Source organism: Octopus sinensis, linkage group LG4, assembly GCF_006345805.1.
Source record: "Octopus sinensis linkage group LG4, ASM634580v1, whole genome shotgun sequence".
Lineage (NCBI taxonomy): Eukaryota > Metazoa > Mollusca > Cephalopoda > Octopoda > Octopodidae > Octopus > Octopus sinensis.
Window position 1 is genome coordinate 18,551,612 of NC_043000.1, and position 20,107 is coordinate 18,571,718.

A 20,107-nucleotide genomic window follows, 5' to 3' on the forward strand; every position below is an offset into this window, starting at 1 on the left:
ATTCTTTTGACTTCATTGCTTTCAGGCTTAGCTTAAGATATTTTCACGCCCGATATCACAAAATGCGTCTGAATAAACATTGCCGGACAGCAAACAGAGACTCGAACATTGCTTAGAAAATATTTTCATTTAACCTCGTGTATAATACGCACTAGGGGTTTTGGCCGTTAAATTTTGGGGAAAAAATGCGGATTATACTCGAGGATTTACGGTATGTTACTATTGACATCATGAACAGTATGAACGTCACAACTGCTATACCTTCAATACATGTCAATCAACCGATTCTTGTTATCGTATTTCAGAGAAAAAATTTTAACGATTTAAAAAAATTCCTTTTTAATCCAAACCTCTTTTTTTCTGTATATCGGTTAAGTATTCAATCGATAGAGACATGTGATAGAAATATGCATGTTTATGTAATATAAGGAGATTTGTATTTTCTTTTTGATGCTGCTTACGAATGAATAAGCAACAAGTCAAGCATGACTGTTTCTAGGTAAGTTCTTTTTAAACCAACAGCAGTAACGATATAAATAATGAATTTACCACATGTATCAATTCATTCATTAAGATTGTTCAGAAAGATCATCACCACAAAAGCTGTACATTTTATATGGTTCGGAGAAACTAACCATCACTGAAGCATCACTACAAGACAACCATCAATATAAGTGAGTATTGCTACGAGTTTTATTTTTTCACCTTGATAAGATCTGATCGATTTACTATTTCCCTTTGACACTAGGAGTGTAAGCGAAATGATGTAATTCCAAACAGGAAACGAAACAGAGATGCAAATTTGGTTCACCGACAGTTTACATCTACACTTGTCGTTAAATTCACAAAAAGAAAAGAAAAAAAAAAACTAAAATCTAACGAGCGCCTAGACATACGAGGGGCACAGGTTATTGCTGCTGTAAGCTCCAATGTTCACAATTGCTCCTACACCATATATAATCACCATCAAACATCTAATACACAACCATAGTATTTCATAACTTTATTATAACACCATCTTAAATACAATATCTCCCGCTCGGTCCATCCACCCAGCATAAAAAGAACACAAAAAGTGTAGCATCATTAAACTCATCAGCTCACCTACCCACTAAACATTATGCTAGTTAGAGAAACCGTCGCGCTTTCGCCGCATCCACTTAATCTGCCTCTGTTATGTCCATCAGCGTAATCTACATGCGTATATATTGGACATATCATATTGCACCTTACACGATTAACCACTGATTATGCAATATAATATCAGTTTAAAAGGAAGCAAGGTATTGAATCCGAGGCAAAAGATCTATGGACCACATTTAGTCATTCAGCCAGCTACTTTTAAATCACATGTTTTCTCGAACGAAGCTGACTTGGGGCTATCCAACTCTTATTTTTGTTCTATAGCTATTATTTGTCTTCTAAGATATGCTGTACTATGCCATCAAAAGGTGATGGATTAACAGAATCAGTCGAACAACAGTGACAGTGCCTTGCTGTATTTACTTGTGTTTTTCTCCATTCTGATTTTAATATCTGTGGTGGTTGATATAATGAAATACCAGTAAGCATTGGATAAATGTAATCAACTATAACATCTTCCTTAAAATTGTGACACTAAAGGGTTCACAAATCACAAAGATTCACAAATCCGAAATCAATATTTAAAAGAACTGGATGATAGGAGCTGAGGGGGAATAATAAGTTTTAGACTTGGGAAAGACTATAGAGTCGCAAATCCTTATTTCCCTTTCTCTAAAAATATATCAGGCTCAATGACCAATAAGATAAATAAATAAAGAAAACAAAATAAACGGTAGAACACTAAACTAAATCACTATAATTAGTTTCATCTCCGAAACTTCTAGGTTCAAATTCCATGGAAAGGGACTATGCCTATCATCACAATTGACTCACTAAAATAAGTACCAGAAAGGCGGCGAGCTGGCAGAACCATTAGCACGCCGGGAGAAATGCGTAGCCGTATTTCGTCTGCCGTTACGTTCTGAGTTCAAATTCTGCCGAGGTCGACTTTGCCTTTCATCCCTTCGGGGTCGATAAATTAAGTACCAGTTACGCACTGGGGGTCGATGTAATCGACTTAATCCGTTTGTTTGTCCTTGTTTGTCCCCTCTATGTTTAGCCCCTTGTGGGTAATAAAGAAACAGATAAAATAAGTACCAGAAATACTCAGAAATCAGCTTAATCGAAACCCAAGTTCCGAGAATTTATCGATTTTCTTTATGGTGTTGGTGGTGGGCAATATTGATGTCTTTTGATATAGTAACGTCAGTTATAAAATAATTGTATTTTTTTATAACATCAACCACAATATGAATTTTTCTGCTGTTCTATGTAATGTGGTCTGTTTTGACATCAAAGTCATTTTATATTTTTGCTTCATTGTTTTCTTGCATTTTAATTTTTCACTTTTTATGTTGTTGGTGGTTCTTGATCTTTACTATCAAATGTGACCCTTTTACAGTCCATCGACCAATATATTTTTTTAGTTTCTGATTTGTCTGTACATTGACTGTTATTTTGATGTAATTTTGCAGTCAAAATAAACAAAATAAATTGTAATTGAAAATATTTATTTTACAGAGATTTGTGTGCCTTGAGTAGATATAATATTTTGTTTAGTTTTTAATGAGTTTTAAAAATGCTTATGTTGTCTTTGTGAATGAATCAGAAACCAATATTTTTCCAATCCCTTGCTCTGATACATATACATATATAAATATATATATATATACATACATACATTCCATTTCTATAAGAACACCAACCCTAACATAAATACACATTACCCATGTACTGTTTTCCAGAAAACACTTGTCGCCTCGCAACCGCAAACCCTATTCGTCTGTCCATCTCCAACAATAGAGAGCAGTCACCTTATTTCATTCCATAACTGCCATCTCTGAAGAGCACATGGTTACATAATCGGACTGTTACCTAACACTCCGTTGAACCCCTAGTGCGAAATCGATTGGTAAGATCAGCCGTAAAGGATATATAATATTGTATATTTCAATGAATTTACCCACTCTATTGACAAATATACGAGTTCATTTTTTTCATATTTATGGATTCTTATTGTGTGTGTGTAACACACTAAGAATCTTTAGTGTTCATATCTTCAATGTTCATGTAATGCTTATTTGTTCATGTTATTTTGAATTATTCAGGTTCAAGAGGGGTGTCCATAATATTTGCTTGTGACTTTGTAAATTTTTTACATACAGATTTGAAATTTTGTCTGTGGATGCATTATATACCACTGGTTTATTGGTATGCAATTTTAGCTAATTTTGCTGAGTAAATTTGACTTTTATCATCATCATCATCATCATCATCATCATTTAGCATCTGCTTTCCATGCTAGCATGGGTTGGACGGTTCAACTGGGGTCTGTGAAGCCAGAAGGCTGCATCAGGCCCAGTCTGATCTGGCAGTGTTTCTACGGCTGGATGCCCTTCCTAACGCCAACCACTCCGTGAGTGTAGTGGGTGCTTTTTACGTGCCACCCGCACAGGTGCCAGATGGAGCTGGCAAACGGCCACAGACGGATGGTGCTTTTTACGTGCCACCGGCACGGGGGCCAGGCGAGGCTGGCAGGTATGGGCAGGTAAATTTAATTAACAGGTGTAACGGCTATAGCTTGATGGATAAACACTAAAATTGAATTAATAATGCGTCTTATTTGTTTGATTTGTTTGTAAAATTATCCCAGATGGCAACCAACAAAAATTTTGCCACTTTTCAAAATGAAGCACATTAATTTGAATTAATTAAAATGCAGGTATTGTCAGTACAAGATCTTATTCTTTCGGTAAATATTTCGTACTTTGATGTGGAATAATTTTTTCCCTCAAATTTTTTCGAGTGCATTCAACGTATCTGAGCGCCAAACCCGCCGCAAGCCCCCTTTTCCCGGAAAAGAAAGGTGGGAGGGGTGGTGGGGACCTCGAAGTTTCCCACCAATGGACTTTTTTTTTCTTGTTTTCCAGGTTATTTTACAATGACATCAAAATCACGCGTAAAAGGAAAGATTTAGCATCTATTTCTAGTATGCCCTGCAATCACGCAGCGGCTATTTGCGTTCACACCGAAATATTTACCAACTTTTTTCTTTCCATTTCTTTTTTCCACTTTATAGAAGTCAATATTTTCTCTGTTGACATCCGCCTCAGTTAATTTTACTTTTCCCCCAGTTCTGTGCTTTCTGAAAGAAAATACAATTCTGTGATTTCTGGAAGAAAAGCCCTCATATTAACTCAAAGCTATGAGAATTCAGTAACGGGAATTAGATATAACGGGTTTTGGCTGGTTTAAACACTAAAGGCTTAAAAAGAACCAAAACTATAAAATCAGTTTTTTTTTTCCTTTTAAAGGGCTTTGGAACCCGAAAAGTATAATTGTTTTTCGCTTTAGAGTTTAAAAATGCTGATTTTATAGTTTTCATTTTAACCCTTTGTGTAATTATCAATCAAACGTATGCCTATTGATTCCATTGATTGAATTAATCATCATTATCTCATATCTAAAAGATGTTGATGGTGTAACATTGTAGGGTAGGTGTGAGAGCCTGGATCTGGTCAGTTTGAACATAAAACAGATTAGCTATTTTGGCCGGATATGGCCGGTTTAAATACTAAAGGGTTAAAGGGCCTAAAAAAGGCTAAAAAAACATGTACACTATTAAATGTGTTAAGACAATCTGTAAAGAATAAAAACTTTTAAACGTTTACCGGTTTTTATGAAATTTTGGGGTTGTCAGACTTGAGTTACCAATTAAAAGTATACAGGCGCAGGAGTGGCTGTGTGGTAAGTAGCTTGCTAACCAACCACATGGTTCCGGGTTCAGTCCCGCTGCGTGGCATCTTGGGCAAGTGTCTTCTGCTATAGCCCCGGGTCGACCAATGCCTTGTGAGTGGATTTGGTAGACGGAAACTGAAAGAAGCCTGTCGTATATATGTATATATATATATATATGTATGTGTGTGTGTGTCTGTGTTTGTCCCCCTAGCATTGCTTGACAACCGATGCTGGTGTGTTTACGTCCCCGTCACTTAGCGGTTCGGCAAAAGAGACCGATAGAGTAAGTACTGGGCTTACAAAGAATAAGTCCCGGGGTCGATTTGCTCGACTAAAGGCGGTGCTCCAGCATGGCCGCAGTCAAATGACTGAAACAAGTAAAAGAGTAATGAGTAAACATTCATATACATACATACAAACATACATACATACATACATATAAACACACACACATATATAACCCATGATTTTTCTTGGCCTTGCATCACATCCACCAGTAACTTTACACTTTCACAATTTTGAGCGTTTTTCAATTTTCGCTTAGTGTACAATCCTGAAATTTTTCCTTGTATTGATACTCTGTCTCGGACATATTATCTTTGAGGAAAAGTGATCTAGGGACCAGCTATACTGCTTAGAGGATTCAAAATCCACATGCTTATTAATTGTTATACTGTTTTCCGTTGTTTTGTTTTCTCTCTGCACTTGGAGATTGATGAGGATGACTTGACCTCTGAGACCTCCTCTAGTCGTGGAAAGGTCAATCCTTTATATTAGGTTAGTGGGTTTGGTCAGTCTCTTTGGTCATAGCTCTGAATGGAGAAGAGAAGGACAATGCACTGCTTAAGCTCTCTGCTTGACAATACAGACATCTCTCTCTCTCTCTCTCTCTCTATCTCTATCTACCTATCTACCTATCTATCACTTCATATTGACATTTCTGTGATACTGATCCCTATTGATCAATTTTTTTTCCTTTCCCCTTTTTTTCCTCACCTCCCTTTTTTTTTTTAAATTTTATTTTATCCCCCCCTTTTTTGTCCTCTTTCTTTCCATTTATGATCCCTTTTGATTGAAAACCAAACCCCCTTCTTTTACCCCCAAAAGAAAAGCTCTACTTTGTAATTTTGTCCTGTCTGTGTGCAGCCCCGTGTGGCTAATAAAGAAACATATCTATCTATCTATCTATCTATCTATCTAGCATCAGGCACTGAAGTTAACTCTCACACGCAAAGAATCCATGGAACTAGAAAGTATTTTTATTGCAACAAACTACTAACATGTGTATACACAAACAAACGACAAGATACCGTCATTTACTTTATAGTGTAGTGACATTAAAACAACCAGATATATTACAATCTTCATAATTAATATTGTTCTCCAGTAGGCGCAGGAGTGGCTGTGTAGTAAGTAGCTTGCTAACCAATCACATGGTTCCGGGTTCAGTCCCACTGCATGGCATCTTGGGCAAGTGTCTTCTGCTATAGCCCCGGGCCGACCAATGCCTTGTGAGTGGATTTGGTAGACGGAAACTGAAAGAAGCCTGTCGTATATATGTATATATATATATATATATATATATATATATGTATGTGTGTGTTTGTGTGTCTGTGTTTGTCCCCCTAGCATTGCTTGACAACCGATGCTGGTGTGTTTACGTCCCCGTCACTTAGCGGTTCGGCAAAAGAGACCGATAGAATAAGTACTGGACTTACAAAGAATAAGTCCCGGGGTCGATTTGCTTGACTAAAGGCGGTGCTCCAGCATGGCCGCAGTCAAATGACTGAAACAAGTAAAAGAGTAAAGAGAGTATTCATTCATATCTTCAATGCATCATCATCATCATCCAAAATTCATCGTTACTTTCGATTTCTCAACCAATAATGCCGTTACACACAGACACATGCACACACACACACACACACAAACACATAACCGCACGTGAACTGTTGGCGATTTTTCCTTATTTTTCTTTCTTTCTCTTTGAACCTTCTTGTTTCCGACGAAGAGCTATGCTCGAAACGTTAACAACTCTCTCCTTTCACCGAGCGTCAAATTAATATATTGCGTTTTTCTTTTTTTTCTCTGTTTTTTTTTTTAATTGTTTGTTATTTGAATAGACTATATATAGAGGAAAATAAACGTTTTTTTGGGTTGTCAATATCTCGAAAGTTGCCTTTTCATTGAAACCTTTATTACTTTATATTCCTTTAGCTCTATTTAATGAGCGCTAACTTTTGTTCTGTATAGGAAATTCATTCCCTTCTATTTTCAGGGCTTGGACAAAATAATGGAAACACCTGGCATCATAACATCGTAATTTTGAAATATCTGTAAAACCGTCGAAGCTTGTTTATTTTTATATTTTTGATTTATTATTAGTGTTGCTTAATATGTCTTGCTACAATTGCTGTTTCTTTTCAGATATCATCAGAAAAAGGTAATTAAAATTAATTAAAATGTTAGATCTATCAGACTTTCAAAGAGGTCAAATTGTTGGTGTTCATATGGCAGGCGCTAGCGTAACGAAAACAGCCAAAATGCTTGGTGTATCAAGAAGTGCTGTCTCGAAAGTAATGATAGCCTTTGAGAAAGAGGGAAAAATCTCCTCCCCGAAACAAAAATCCGGAAGGAAACCAAAACTTTCAGATAGGGACCATCGGACTCTTATGTGAATTGTTAGAAAGGATCACAAAAGTACAGCTCCTAAAATTACTGCAGAGATTAATGACCTCCTCGAGAACCCAGTTCTTCTCAAAACTGTTCACCGGAGTTGTACAAAGCCGGATTCACGGGAGGTCTGCTATCAGAAAACCACTACTTTCAAAATCAAAGGTTGTAAAGCCTTCAGAGTGGAGTAAAAACCTACAGAATTGGTCCCTAGAGCAGTAGAAGAATGTTATTTTCTCGGACAAGCCATCCTTTACCTTATTTCCAACCACGGCCGAGTATACATGTGGAGACAGTCAAAAGAAGTATTCGAACCAGACTGCCTTCTTCCAACTGTCAAACATGGAGGAGGATCTGTGGGATTATATCTTGGAAATCCGCTGGCCCAATGGTTTCTCATCATGGCAGAATTAATAGTCAAGACTATTTAAGCATTTTATCTGATGATATTCATCCTATGGTTGCGGAACTGTTTCCGGAGGGAAACGCAATCTTTTAAGATGATAATGCACCAATAAACACAGCTAAAGTTGTTAGTGAATGGTACGAGGAACATTCGAGGAACATCTGGCCACCATAGTCCCCAGATCTCAATATTATTGAACATTTATGATGCAATTTAGAAAAACAAGTAAGGAGTCGATATCCTCCACCATCAGCACAAGAACTGGTTACTGTTTTAGCTGAAGGCTGGACAAAAATTCTTTTGGAAACAATTCAAACTTTGTATGAATCCATACCTCATAGAATTCAAGCTGTAATTACTGCCAAAGGCGGTCCTACCTCATAAAAAATGGTGGATTCGTTATTTTTTCTCTTTACCTGCGTGAGTTGGGAGTATTGCTGTCTGGGAGATATCTTATGGTAGTGAAATAGTATTTAACTGCTATTTCTAAATTTCGGTATGAGGTGAAGCAATTTTGCTAAACCCTAATTATAATTAGGCTTATAATTATAGAATTTTTGTATAAGGTTACCAATAATGATTCTTTTAACATACCGAACTACTTGGTAAAATTATTAATTATTAATTGATTAATTAATTTTACCGTTTATAATAAAAATTAATAATAATAATAATAATAATAATAATAATTAATTCGTTTATTGGCCACAAGGGCTAACAAAAATCAATTAAACATAAAGGGACAAAACACAGGATGAAAGTTACAAAGGGTTTTGTCCGTTTGAAAAAAGTCCGTATACAAAAGCAGGATAACAACGAAATGTAAGTAACAATTAAAACTCCCAATAGGGGGGAGGCGCTTCGAAAGGTTACTGGTGGGAAAACCCATAAAAGCCATGGGAACCTGGTCAAAAGGGAGGTAGAGAGACCCTTTCTTCTTTTATATTTCCTTTTAATTTTTCACAGGTGTATCCTCAGAATTAGTCCGTTTATACTGGCCATTCTTGCGACATTCACCCACCTTTCAATAAACTTGCTACGAGACAGCACTTCCCTCTCTACTCTCATCTTCCTTTTCAAGTGAAACTCGAAAAAGTTGATGAGGCCTTGGCCAAAGAGGAAAGTGTCTGACCTTAGCCCTTTCAAACGAGTCCACCATATCACCTCTTTCGCTACAGCCACTAGACAAAGGAAAACTGCCTTGCCCTCCCGATTAAAGGAGGTCGGTGGGGCAATCCTCACTATGGATTCAGCTGATAGCTGGATCCCTCCTATACGCAACAGTAGCTGTTCGACATAAGCCCATAGTTCAGCAATACTCGGGCACTGGACGAGTGCGTGCAGAACGGTTTCGTCGTCCTGGGCGCACCTCAGGCAGGCCCGTCTGACTGCACTTCCGTGCCGGTAGAGTTTATCCCGAACAGGCAGAAATAATAGTAGTAGTAATAATATATATATATATTCTAGCAAAAACTGTCCGATGAACGGCAACGCAAAACTCAGAGTAACAGGTTTTGTAGAATTTTCTGCTGCTTTAAATAAAGTATATATATATATATATATATATATATATATAATATATATATATATAATAAAATATTAGGGAATAAATCCAAACTTACAGGGAAAAATCAGATTTAGGATTAAATCCAATTTTATAGTATAAATATATTATATTATATTATATTAAATTAGAGATAAAACCACTATTAGGCAAATCAAACAATGAAAAACATAAGCCAATACATAAAATTAATTTAATTTATATTATTTTAAATATATATCAAAAGTATTAAAAGTTTAATAAAAGATAAAGAGTAAAACACTACGATTGTTTCATGGCTGTACAATTCGTAATAATTCGAGTTATGGTTACAGTCAATCTTCAGGTTAATTGAAATATCTAAAATATAATCAGAAATATTTAAAATATATATATATAATAGAGAGAAAGGTAAGAAAGGCAGAAAGGAATGAAGTTAATAGCTAATACTTATAAAATAGACAATATTAAGCATTATATACCGTATTTGCGAATAATTTTAGAAAAAGAAGAAAAATCACTGACTTAATGAATTAACATCTGTTATGAAGGGTTTTTCTTACTTCTTATTTTGTTTTCTAGGAGAATATCAATATGTTGGTGAGTGCCATTCGTGACTACTGCTAATAAGAGAATCATTCAGATGTTGCTCATTGAACTAAGAATAGATTGACTATAAACAAATCACAAAGCCGCAATGTCTGGTGACCAAGCTTTTGAGCCGGATGAAATGTTTCCCGTTGTTTCTAACATAGATGAACTTGAAGATCGAATAGTCATAGGAAATATCCCCCAGGTTAGTAATTCTACTCCTTTATCTATCTATCTATCTATCTATCTATCTATCTATCTATCTATCTATCTATCTATCTATCTATCTATCTATCTATCTATCTATCTATTTATCTATCTATCTATCTATCTTTATTTATTTTTGTCTTTCCCATTATTGTATTAAGAACATTATTCACGTCTGGGCCTGACATGAATAGCAATAAATTATTATTTGGTTTTTTAATTTGTTAAGATGGTAAGGCGGCGACTTGGCAGAATTCTTACCGCGTCGGAAAATATGCTTAACGGCATTTCTTCAGACTTTACGTTCTAAGATCAAATGTTGCCGGGATCGACTTTGCCTTTCATTTTCGGGGTTGAAAAAATAAGTATTCAAGGAGTTATTATTAACAACCGGTGGAGGGTCATATTGAAACGAAAACTTAGAGCAGTATCGATTAGATTTAGTAAAGAGATTGGGATCGATGTAATCAACTTAACGCCTTACTCCGAAATTTCTGGTCTTGTGTCACAATTTGAAACTAATTTAGCAGGATGTTATTCGAAGGAGGCTTGGCTGGAAATGGGCGATCAACTGCATGGAGGCTCTTTCAATAACTCTAATACAAAAAACAGTACACTACACAAAATGTCATGAACTACAAGGGATTAGCCTGGGGCTACACCACCACCGCCACCGCCACCACCACCACCACCACCACCGCCACCACTACCGCCACCACCGCCACCACCGCCACCGCCACCACTACCGCCGCCACCACCACCACCACCGCCACCACCACCGCCGCCGCCACCACAACCACCACCACAACCACCACCGCCACCACCACAACCACCACCACAACCACCACCGCCACCACCACCACCACAACCACCACAACCAAAACCGCCACCACCACCGCCGCCGCCACCACCACCAAAGACTCAGTGGAAAAGGCAGTTCTGAAAATAGATTGGATAGTCACGGCTAGAACACCTTTGATCATCCAACAAAAGCTGATATGGTAATTAACAACAATATCCTTTTCTACTATAGGCACAAGGTACCGAAATTTTGGTGGAGCGGCCAGTTGATCAGATCGATCCCAGTACGCAAAGTCAACCTCAGCGGAATTTGAACTCCACGTATATCAAATTTCGTTAGGTTAGCAGATAGGATTAGTATAAGCTCTCCACAGATTCAGATAGTTAGCAACGTGGACCACCAATTCGTGAGATGTACTGTCAACTTCAAGCAGACTGGGAGAGAGAACTCCAGTGACTTGAAAAGGCATCATCATCATCATCATCGTCATCGGCATTGTTATTATTATTATTATTATTATTATTATTATTATTATTATTATTGTCATCAAGGCGGCGAACTGGTAGAATTGTTAGCACACTGGACAAAATGCTTAATGGCGTTTCGTCTGTCTTTCCCTTCTGAGTTCAAATTCCACCGAGGGTAACTTCACATTCATTCTTTCGAGGTCGATGAAATAAGGACCACTCAAGTACTGGGGTTGATGAAATCGACTAGTCTCTGCCCCCATTTCCCCCAAAATTTCATGCTTTGTGCTTATAATAGAAAGGATTATAATTGACGGTCGTGAGTGAACGGGCGTGAGTAAGTGATAGCGCGTCGAAATAAATGCCTAAAGTTTCTTAAATTCAAATAATATTGGATGCCAAGTTTGGCATTAATTCCTTTTTGGCGGGAGAATCGGAGGTTTGTGTGGATATCAAGATTCCCTCACTGTTCCTAAACAAGATATTTAACTCTCACTGCTTTGACCAAAGCAAATGAAACGAGCATGCACAGCTAATCGTTTCATGCAAATAGAAAAAAAATCAGTATGATTGGTGTCTTTTTGGGAACTAGTGCTCAGATTCACCTTGGTCTCTAGAAGACAACTACAAACAGTTTTGTTATATCCTTTCCAAGAATCCTAAAAATAATTTAGGTTTATGTAGAATTACTGCCAATTTCCTGTAATCTGTTATAATGTTCCAGCAAGTGTTGTTTTTCTAAGCTGTCCTAAAAGAAACATTTAATTTATTTTTAACTAGCTAAAAAGCCACACTCCATACAGACTTTTAAGCTAGCTCTTGCGGAGAACTAATTGCGCCTGCGACTCAAAACTAAAGACAGCTAAATGACATTCACTATAATACGTCTATAATGACTACATGGTGGTGTTTAATCAGAGGTTATGGATAGATGAGAATTAATTCAGTAATGTAATCATTCTATTCTCCCAGCCCCAAGTTGAATTCCAACTGTTGGTCAGTTAATCCCAAAGTTCTTATTACGACGTAAAATTAACGAAGCAAATGTCATTTATTTCTCCCTTGATCTGTGACGTCATTTGACAAATGCTAACCAAGATGGCGGGAATCATCCAAGCTTTACATGCTAGTAATAGCAACCCAAATGCTTTTAAATCAGATCCCAATGCTAGATGTTCAAGAACCAAATGAAGGACCGATTTTCAATTCCGGGATCATCCTGATTCCAAAAAGGTATATGTTTATGTAGAGCAAATGTAGAATGAACTACAAGGGTCCCAGATGGACAGACAGAATTACATTTTTATCATTATAGATTTTATTTTTCAATTTAAATGCCTGTTGGGAATGTTAAATGTTAAATAATCTGTGTTTTATTATGCAAAATTTTATTCTTATCTTAAACATTGTAGTACAATTAATAATTATATACAGACATCAACTGTTTATATTGTTTATTTATTTTTAAATAAAACTTTTTGCAGAGAGTCCCAGAAGCTTATAACTTTGAACAATTCAAAGGCATTGACTGGTCAGAACAATCAGCTACGTCTTCCGATGAATTGCGAAGGATAGTAAGAGATGACTCAGTAGAACTTCTTAAAGAATACCTGGAAAATAAGTCAGATTCTCTGAAACAACGTGCCTTGCAATATGCTATGGAAGATAACCAAATCGAAACAATCAAGTGTCTAATTGAATATTTAGATGAATATATCTTGCTTAAGAAATATGACCTAGTTAGAAATGAAGGAATTATTGAGAAAAGTTTATTACAATATATAACTGAATCAAACGATAAAGATATGGCAAAATGTTTCTTAGACAAATTCCCAAAGGAAAAACGTCCGGAAATCATTCTACAAGAAATTCTTATGAATATTCCAGGGAAATCATTCCGAACAGCAACATGTTACCATTTAGCTGCTTATTTAGGCTTTAGTGAATTAACAAATTTCTATAAATCGCAGGGAATTACCGTGGATAGTAAAACTTTGATGGAAGAAACTGCGTTAATGTGGGCGACACGGGGTGATCAAAAGTTACTAATTCAAGAGCTTATAAGAATGGGTGCTTGCCCATTTTTAAAAAACGTTAATGGGTGTACAGCACTTCGTTGGGCAGTACGTTATGGATACATTGAATGTGTCAACATTCTTTTAGGACATTTTACAAATGAACATAAATCAGATTTAATATCATCTCTTAATCTTGCATCAGCTTTCGGCTACAGTCAAATCGTTGAATCGATAATTGCCTCATCTCTGATTGATGTGAACACCCCTGACTGCTACCAGCAATATCCTATTCATTATGCAGCGAATAAAGGTAACGAAGATGTCTTACAACTTTTAATCCAGAATAAGGCAGACCTTAATGTAACAAATGCAAAAGGCGATACAGCTTTGTTTTTGGCAATACAAAATGATCAGATGCATATAGTTCGGATGCTGATAGAATTTGGTTGTGAAGTCTATCTCAAGAATATGGAAGGCAAGGATATTTGGTCCTTTGCACTACTTAAGAGAGATAAAGCCTGTTTTCAAGGTCTCATACATATTATTACGGAAAAAATTATTAATGGAAGCACCGAGTTGGAGATGCTATTTAACACTCGATCACCTGTGTTTGAAATTGCAAAAAATGGAGATTTAAGTGGACTAGAGATTTTAGAAGAACGTAAATTAGATATGAAAATAAAAGATGAGGATGGTAATACAATACTGCATATTGCCGCTCAAGGAAAGCATCATGCAATCGTGGACCGTTTTAAGGACCCAAATTTCCTTAATGAACAAAATAATAATGAGGAAACCGCGCTTCATTTAGCTGTTTCGACTGGAAGTTTTGAAACAATAAATGCGTTTCTTAAATTAGGAGCAAAAGCTAATATTAAAAATTGCAATGGGGAAACAATTTTGCATATTGCTGCAAAATCTAAAAACACTTCTGCTGAAGTCATGAGGCTTTTAGTTAATTACGTGATGAACAGACATTCTTGGGATAATTTAAATGATACTGATAAGGAAGGAAGAAATGCCCTTCATGTGGCTGCACTATATAGCTCACCAGGCGTTATTTGGGAATGCCGTATTTTGAACTGTAATACATCTGATATAAATGGTGATACCCCATATCATCTAGCTATTCGTGCAAAGCAACCAGAAATCTTTCAGAAGATGCTTGATATTTATGAGTTTAAAATGAACAAAGCAGACCTCAACAAAAGGAATAATGAAGGAGAAACTGTAGTTTTTAAAGCCATTGAAAATAGTTTTTTATGTTGCTTTGAAAGGTTACTTCAACACAATATTGATTTAACATTAAAGTACAAAGAGAAAGAAAATACTGTCCTCCATCATTTAGTTAAAATTTGCATCAAAAACAGTGAATGTCTCGAATTTTTCGACGTACTTCATGATCATTTTACTTCTAAAAATAACTTGAAATTTTCTTCCAAAGATTTCAGAAAATTAATTTTTGAAGTGAAGAACAAAAAACAGTTATGTGTGTTTAGTTTGGCTTTCATAAAATGTGCTAAAGACATTATAGAAAAACTGATGACACTAAAATATGTAACGCAGTTTGATATAGGCGAACGTAAGTATTTTGATGTGACACAAATCCTGTTAAACCATGATATGTATTTCAAAAGCATTAAAAGAAACTCTGATACAAGTATGCCTTCTAATAGCGCCTTTGAAATATTTCTTAATATGGAAACTAAGCCAGCGCTTGGGGAACTTTTCACTATCTTACCATTAAAACATATTGCAGAGGTATACGAAAAAATGAATCATGATCTGTGTATCGTGGCAATGGCAGTGCATTTTTCACATATGATCTTATTGACTTATACTGCCAATTGCCTGGTGAAATATAGAATAGATGAAGCAGAGAACATTAACTTAAACCCTATAATTATTTGTAGCTTATGTGAACCAGTTGTAATCCTAATTTTCTGTCTGATATCTTCGTTCCGTTCTACCTGCAATTATTTAGGATATCAAGGACGTGATGAGGAGCCTGAAGAAGATGATAAAAATCATCATCAAAACAATATGATATGCTCATCGGCAGACAAAAATTCTTTTCGATATAAATTAAAAAAATTGAGAAAATATGTAAAAAAAAAATTTGCATTAACAACAATAATGTCCATTTATTCAGTACTTTCTATCGCATGGATTATTCAGCTATGGACAAATGATCCAGACTACTACTTTTGTTTAGGTGTAGTTTTATGCTATGGTTGGCTTCTTGGCATAACTTTTATACGAGGTTTTAAACCATTGCATTACTTTTGGCGTGTGCTATCAGAAATGATTGAAAGGGACATTCTCAGGTTTTTTGGCATGTACGCGTGCGTTTTATTAGCTTTTTCGCTTTTATTTCATATCTGGTTAAATGGTTCCGGTAAAATTAAGGACGACAGCCCTTGGTTAACAATCTTTGCACTGTTTAATCTATTGTTAGGAATGGAAGAAATATTTGAATATAATTTGAAAGATGCCCTGAATGAAGTCAGTTTACTGACTGACCTTTACAAAGTATTATATTGCTTATATTTTATAACAGGCGTCATTATTTTTATAAATCTTCTGACGGCAATGTTAAATGATACTTATTCAGTTATTAAATCAAGAAACGAACTTAACTGGCAAATAGATTCAATCAAACAAGCCATTCGAGTTGAGAAGATTCTTCCTTGCGTAAGATCATTCTTCTATACTAGAAAGATTAAAAGAATGAAATGTCTTGATAATGAGGACGATTCGATTAAATATTACGCTATTTTATCATTTAACAAAAACAAAAACAAACAATCAAAAATGAAATAAATGGGAAGTTAGTCATTCTTACAGAATCCATTAGGGATCTTTTCGGTTTGAGGGCCAGATTTTCCTAGTTAACTAAACAATTTGAAACTTCGTATACTGGTAGAATGTGTCAAAAGAAAATATAATTGTAAACCAAAATGAAAACGGAATTGTAATTTCTAATTACAATTTCAAATTGTTTAGTTAACTAGGAAAATCTGGCCTTCAAACTGAAAAGATTCTCCATGGTTTAGTTTTAGTTTGGATATCAAAGAACCAAAGAAAGTGCAGATATCAATGGAAAATATTCGAAAGATATTTCATCAGAATAATAGATGAAATAAATATATAAATATGTGTACACACACACGCACACACGGACGCGCACACGCACACACACACACTGTTAAAAGAAAAAAGGATTAAAAGATCCTGGTAGATATCAATAAAGCACTCAGTAGTAAAAGAATCGGGCTACAAAAGTTCAACAATAAGGCACCAGTAAATGTAAATAAAATACATATCTCAGGTAAATCCTCATGCATAACAGGTAAATCCAAATATCCTTTGGCAGAATTTCGAGAAATTCAGAGTATTCGACAACAAAAAATATTAGAAAATTACCATTTTCAAATCTCACAACGTGAGATATTCAGCAACAGTACTTAGTAGTAAAGATTGTTTGCCAACATAACATGGCAGTCCTGGTGTAGGACGAATGTTGCTGTAATTTAGCTCCAGGAGATATCGTCTCCAGCTGGCTATATGACATGATCTCTTTTACTCTTTTACTTGTTTCAGTCATTTGACTGCGGCCATGCTGGAGCACCGCCTTTAGTCGAGCAAATCGACCCCAGGACTTATTCTTTGTAAGCCTAGTACTTATTCTATCGGTCTCTTTTGCCGAACCGCTAAGTGACGGGGACGTAAACACACCAGCATCGGTTGTCAAGCAATGCTAGGGGGACAAACACAGACACACAAACACACACAGGCATATATATATATTATATATATATATATATATATATATATATATACATATATACGACAGGCTTCTTTCAGTTTCCGTCTACCAAATCCACTCACAAGGCATTGGTCGGCCCTGGCCTATAGCAGAAGACACTTGCCCAAGATGCCACGCAGTGGGACTGAACCCGGAACCATGTGGTTGGTTAGCAATCTACTTACCACACAGCCACTCCTGCGCCTGTGTCCTTACATTTTCTAACGTCCCCACTCTGCTCAAAGCAATATGTGTATCGTGATTTCTGGGTTATTTCTCTTCATCAGCACAGAATAATTGCTCGGCTGTGCTGATGAAGGGAAATAACCCAGAAATCGCTATACACAGATATTGTTTTGAGCTGAGTTGGTGCTGCTAGATTCCCTTGTTCGAAAATATAAGGACACAGATCGTTTCGTATAGCCAGCTGGAGACGATGTCTCCTGGGGCTAAATTACAGCAACATTAGTTCTAAACCTGAACTGCCATGTTATGTTGGCAATCAATATTTACTACAACAACAAATATGTATGGAGAAAATTACTTCTTTATTATAGCTCTCATCTTATAAAGCCGACAATTGTTCCTATTGTATTAACACACACACACACACACACAAACACACTCACACACATACAGGCTCTTGCAGATAAACTGAAACAATTTTTACGATGCATAAAACTGGTTATCTTTATATATAAAAGAAAGGTTGTGTGTCTGTCTACTCTGATTTAGATTCCTAACTACTCCCACATTTTGCGGTGCAGTTTAACCAAAACCGGGTATCTTATAGTCGTGATTCATATCGAGCCATTCTAGGTATTAGCACGCGTCTACGATGAGTCTACGATTTTAAAAATAATTTACCATAATTTTTTTACATTTTAATGCATATTTTTTTAAATATAAGGGAAGTAACTCTCTAAAAATGTCTAAGATGAGTCAACGATTATTAAAAAAATTTACCATAATTTTTTTTCCATTTTTAATGCATTTTTTGCTATTTTTTGGCTATAACTCTCTAAAAATGCTTTATAGTTATTTCCCTTACAAACCCGAGCAACGCTGGGCGATACTGCTAGTATATATATATATATATATATATATATATATATATATATATATATATATATATATATATGCGTATTATATATATTATATATATATACACATATATATTACACACACACACATATATATATATAATTTATAAACAAGGGCAAAAGAAAAAATATTTCTATGCCAATATGCTGAGAACAGATTTTAAATCGTCAATCACCACATTACAATATACATTCACTATAAATACACGTCGTGCTGGAATCGAGGAAAGCAGGCTAACAGAATTTTTTTAAAAATTCATTATTTCTATATTGAATCAATTTCAGGATTAATCCTATGGATTTTCCCCCTCTTCAGTAGAAAATACGGTAAGAAATAAATGAAATATTTACAAGCACCTAGGGGAAAAAAGCAGAAGTATGAGTCATGAGTACACCGGATTAATCCCGAAATTGATTCAAAATAGAAATAACAAATTAAAAAAAAATTCTGTTAGCTTGCTTCCCTCGACTTCAGCACAATGTGTATTTATAGTGAATGTATATTGTAAAGTGGTGATTGACGATTTAAAGCCTGTTCTCAGCATATTAGCATAGAAATCTTTTTTCTTTTGCCCTTGTTTATAAATTGTTTATAATTCTCACCTTTAAAGGTATTTTAATAAGCTGCCACTTTTGATGAAATTTTCTCTGGAAAAATTTTTTTTATCCTATGTTAGTAATATATATATATATATATATATATATATATATATATTATATTAAATTAGAGATAAAACCATTACTAGGCAAATCAAACAGTGAAAATCATAAGCCAATACATAAAAATAAAATTAATTAAAAAATATATAAAAATATAAAATATAAAAATCCAATTAAAATATTTGAATTAAAGTTAAAAATTAAAAAAATTATTTAAATTAATAATTTAAACTTATAAATTATAAATATATATATATATTTATTATTATTTTATTTAATTATTTTTTTTATTTATATTTTTTATTTTATTTTATTTTAATTTTTATTTTTTAATATTTTTTATATTTTTATATTTATTTATTTTTTTTATAAACTATCAAAAAGTATTAAAAGTTTAATAAGATAAAGAGTAAAAACACTACGATCATTTCATGCCCGTAACCAATTCGAATTACAATAATTTAAATTCAATTAATAATTCGAGTTATGGTTACAGTCAATCTTCAGGTTAATTGTAATATTTTAATAAATAATCAAAAATATTTAAACAACATTTTTTAAGAAATAAATAATATAATAAATTTTCTTATAAAAAACTCTATTATCAAACTAGAAACTTAACGGTTATGATTATGTCAAAGCAACGATTATAATGTTAAATATTAATTTTAATTTTTAAGGTAAGAAACCCACCAATAATCTAATATCAGTAGTAGTCAATATCTAATTACATAAATATTTTACAAAAAAAATGATTATTCATATTATTAAAATATAAAATTTAAATAATATATAAATTATCAATGAAAATATATAAATGTATATAAATATATAAATATATAATTAAGATCTAAATAATCTCTATAAATAAATATATATGCACATATAATAAGACCTAATAAATTAATTTTACATATTTAAAGATGAAATAGCTAATTTCAAAAATACAAACAAACCATCTTAAACGAACGCTATAGTAAATTAACTATCTTTATCTCTTTGGCTAAA

The 20,107-nt window shown here is 34.6% G+C and overlaps 1 protein-coding gene across 1 annotated transcript; it reads left to right on the top strand.

The window, feature by feature from the left end:
- The first annotated feature begins 561 nt into the window (after nt 1-561).
- Nucleotides 562-16,694, top strand: LOC115210253. Its single transcript, XM_036501865.1, has 4 exons — nt 562-674; nt 10,026-10,239; nt 12,995-16,381; nt 16,581-16,694. Exons 2-3 carry the CDS (start codon nt 10,141-10,143, stop codon nt 16,349-16,351), a joined length of 3,456 nt encoding a protein of 1,151 aa, XP_036357758.1. The 5' UTR covers nt 562-674; nt 10,026-10,140; the 3' UTR covers nt 16,352-16,381; nt 16,581-16,694.
- Nucleotides 16,695-20,107: the final 3,413 nt, after the last annotated feature.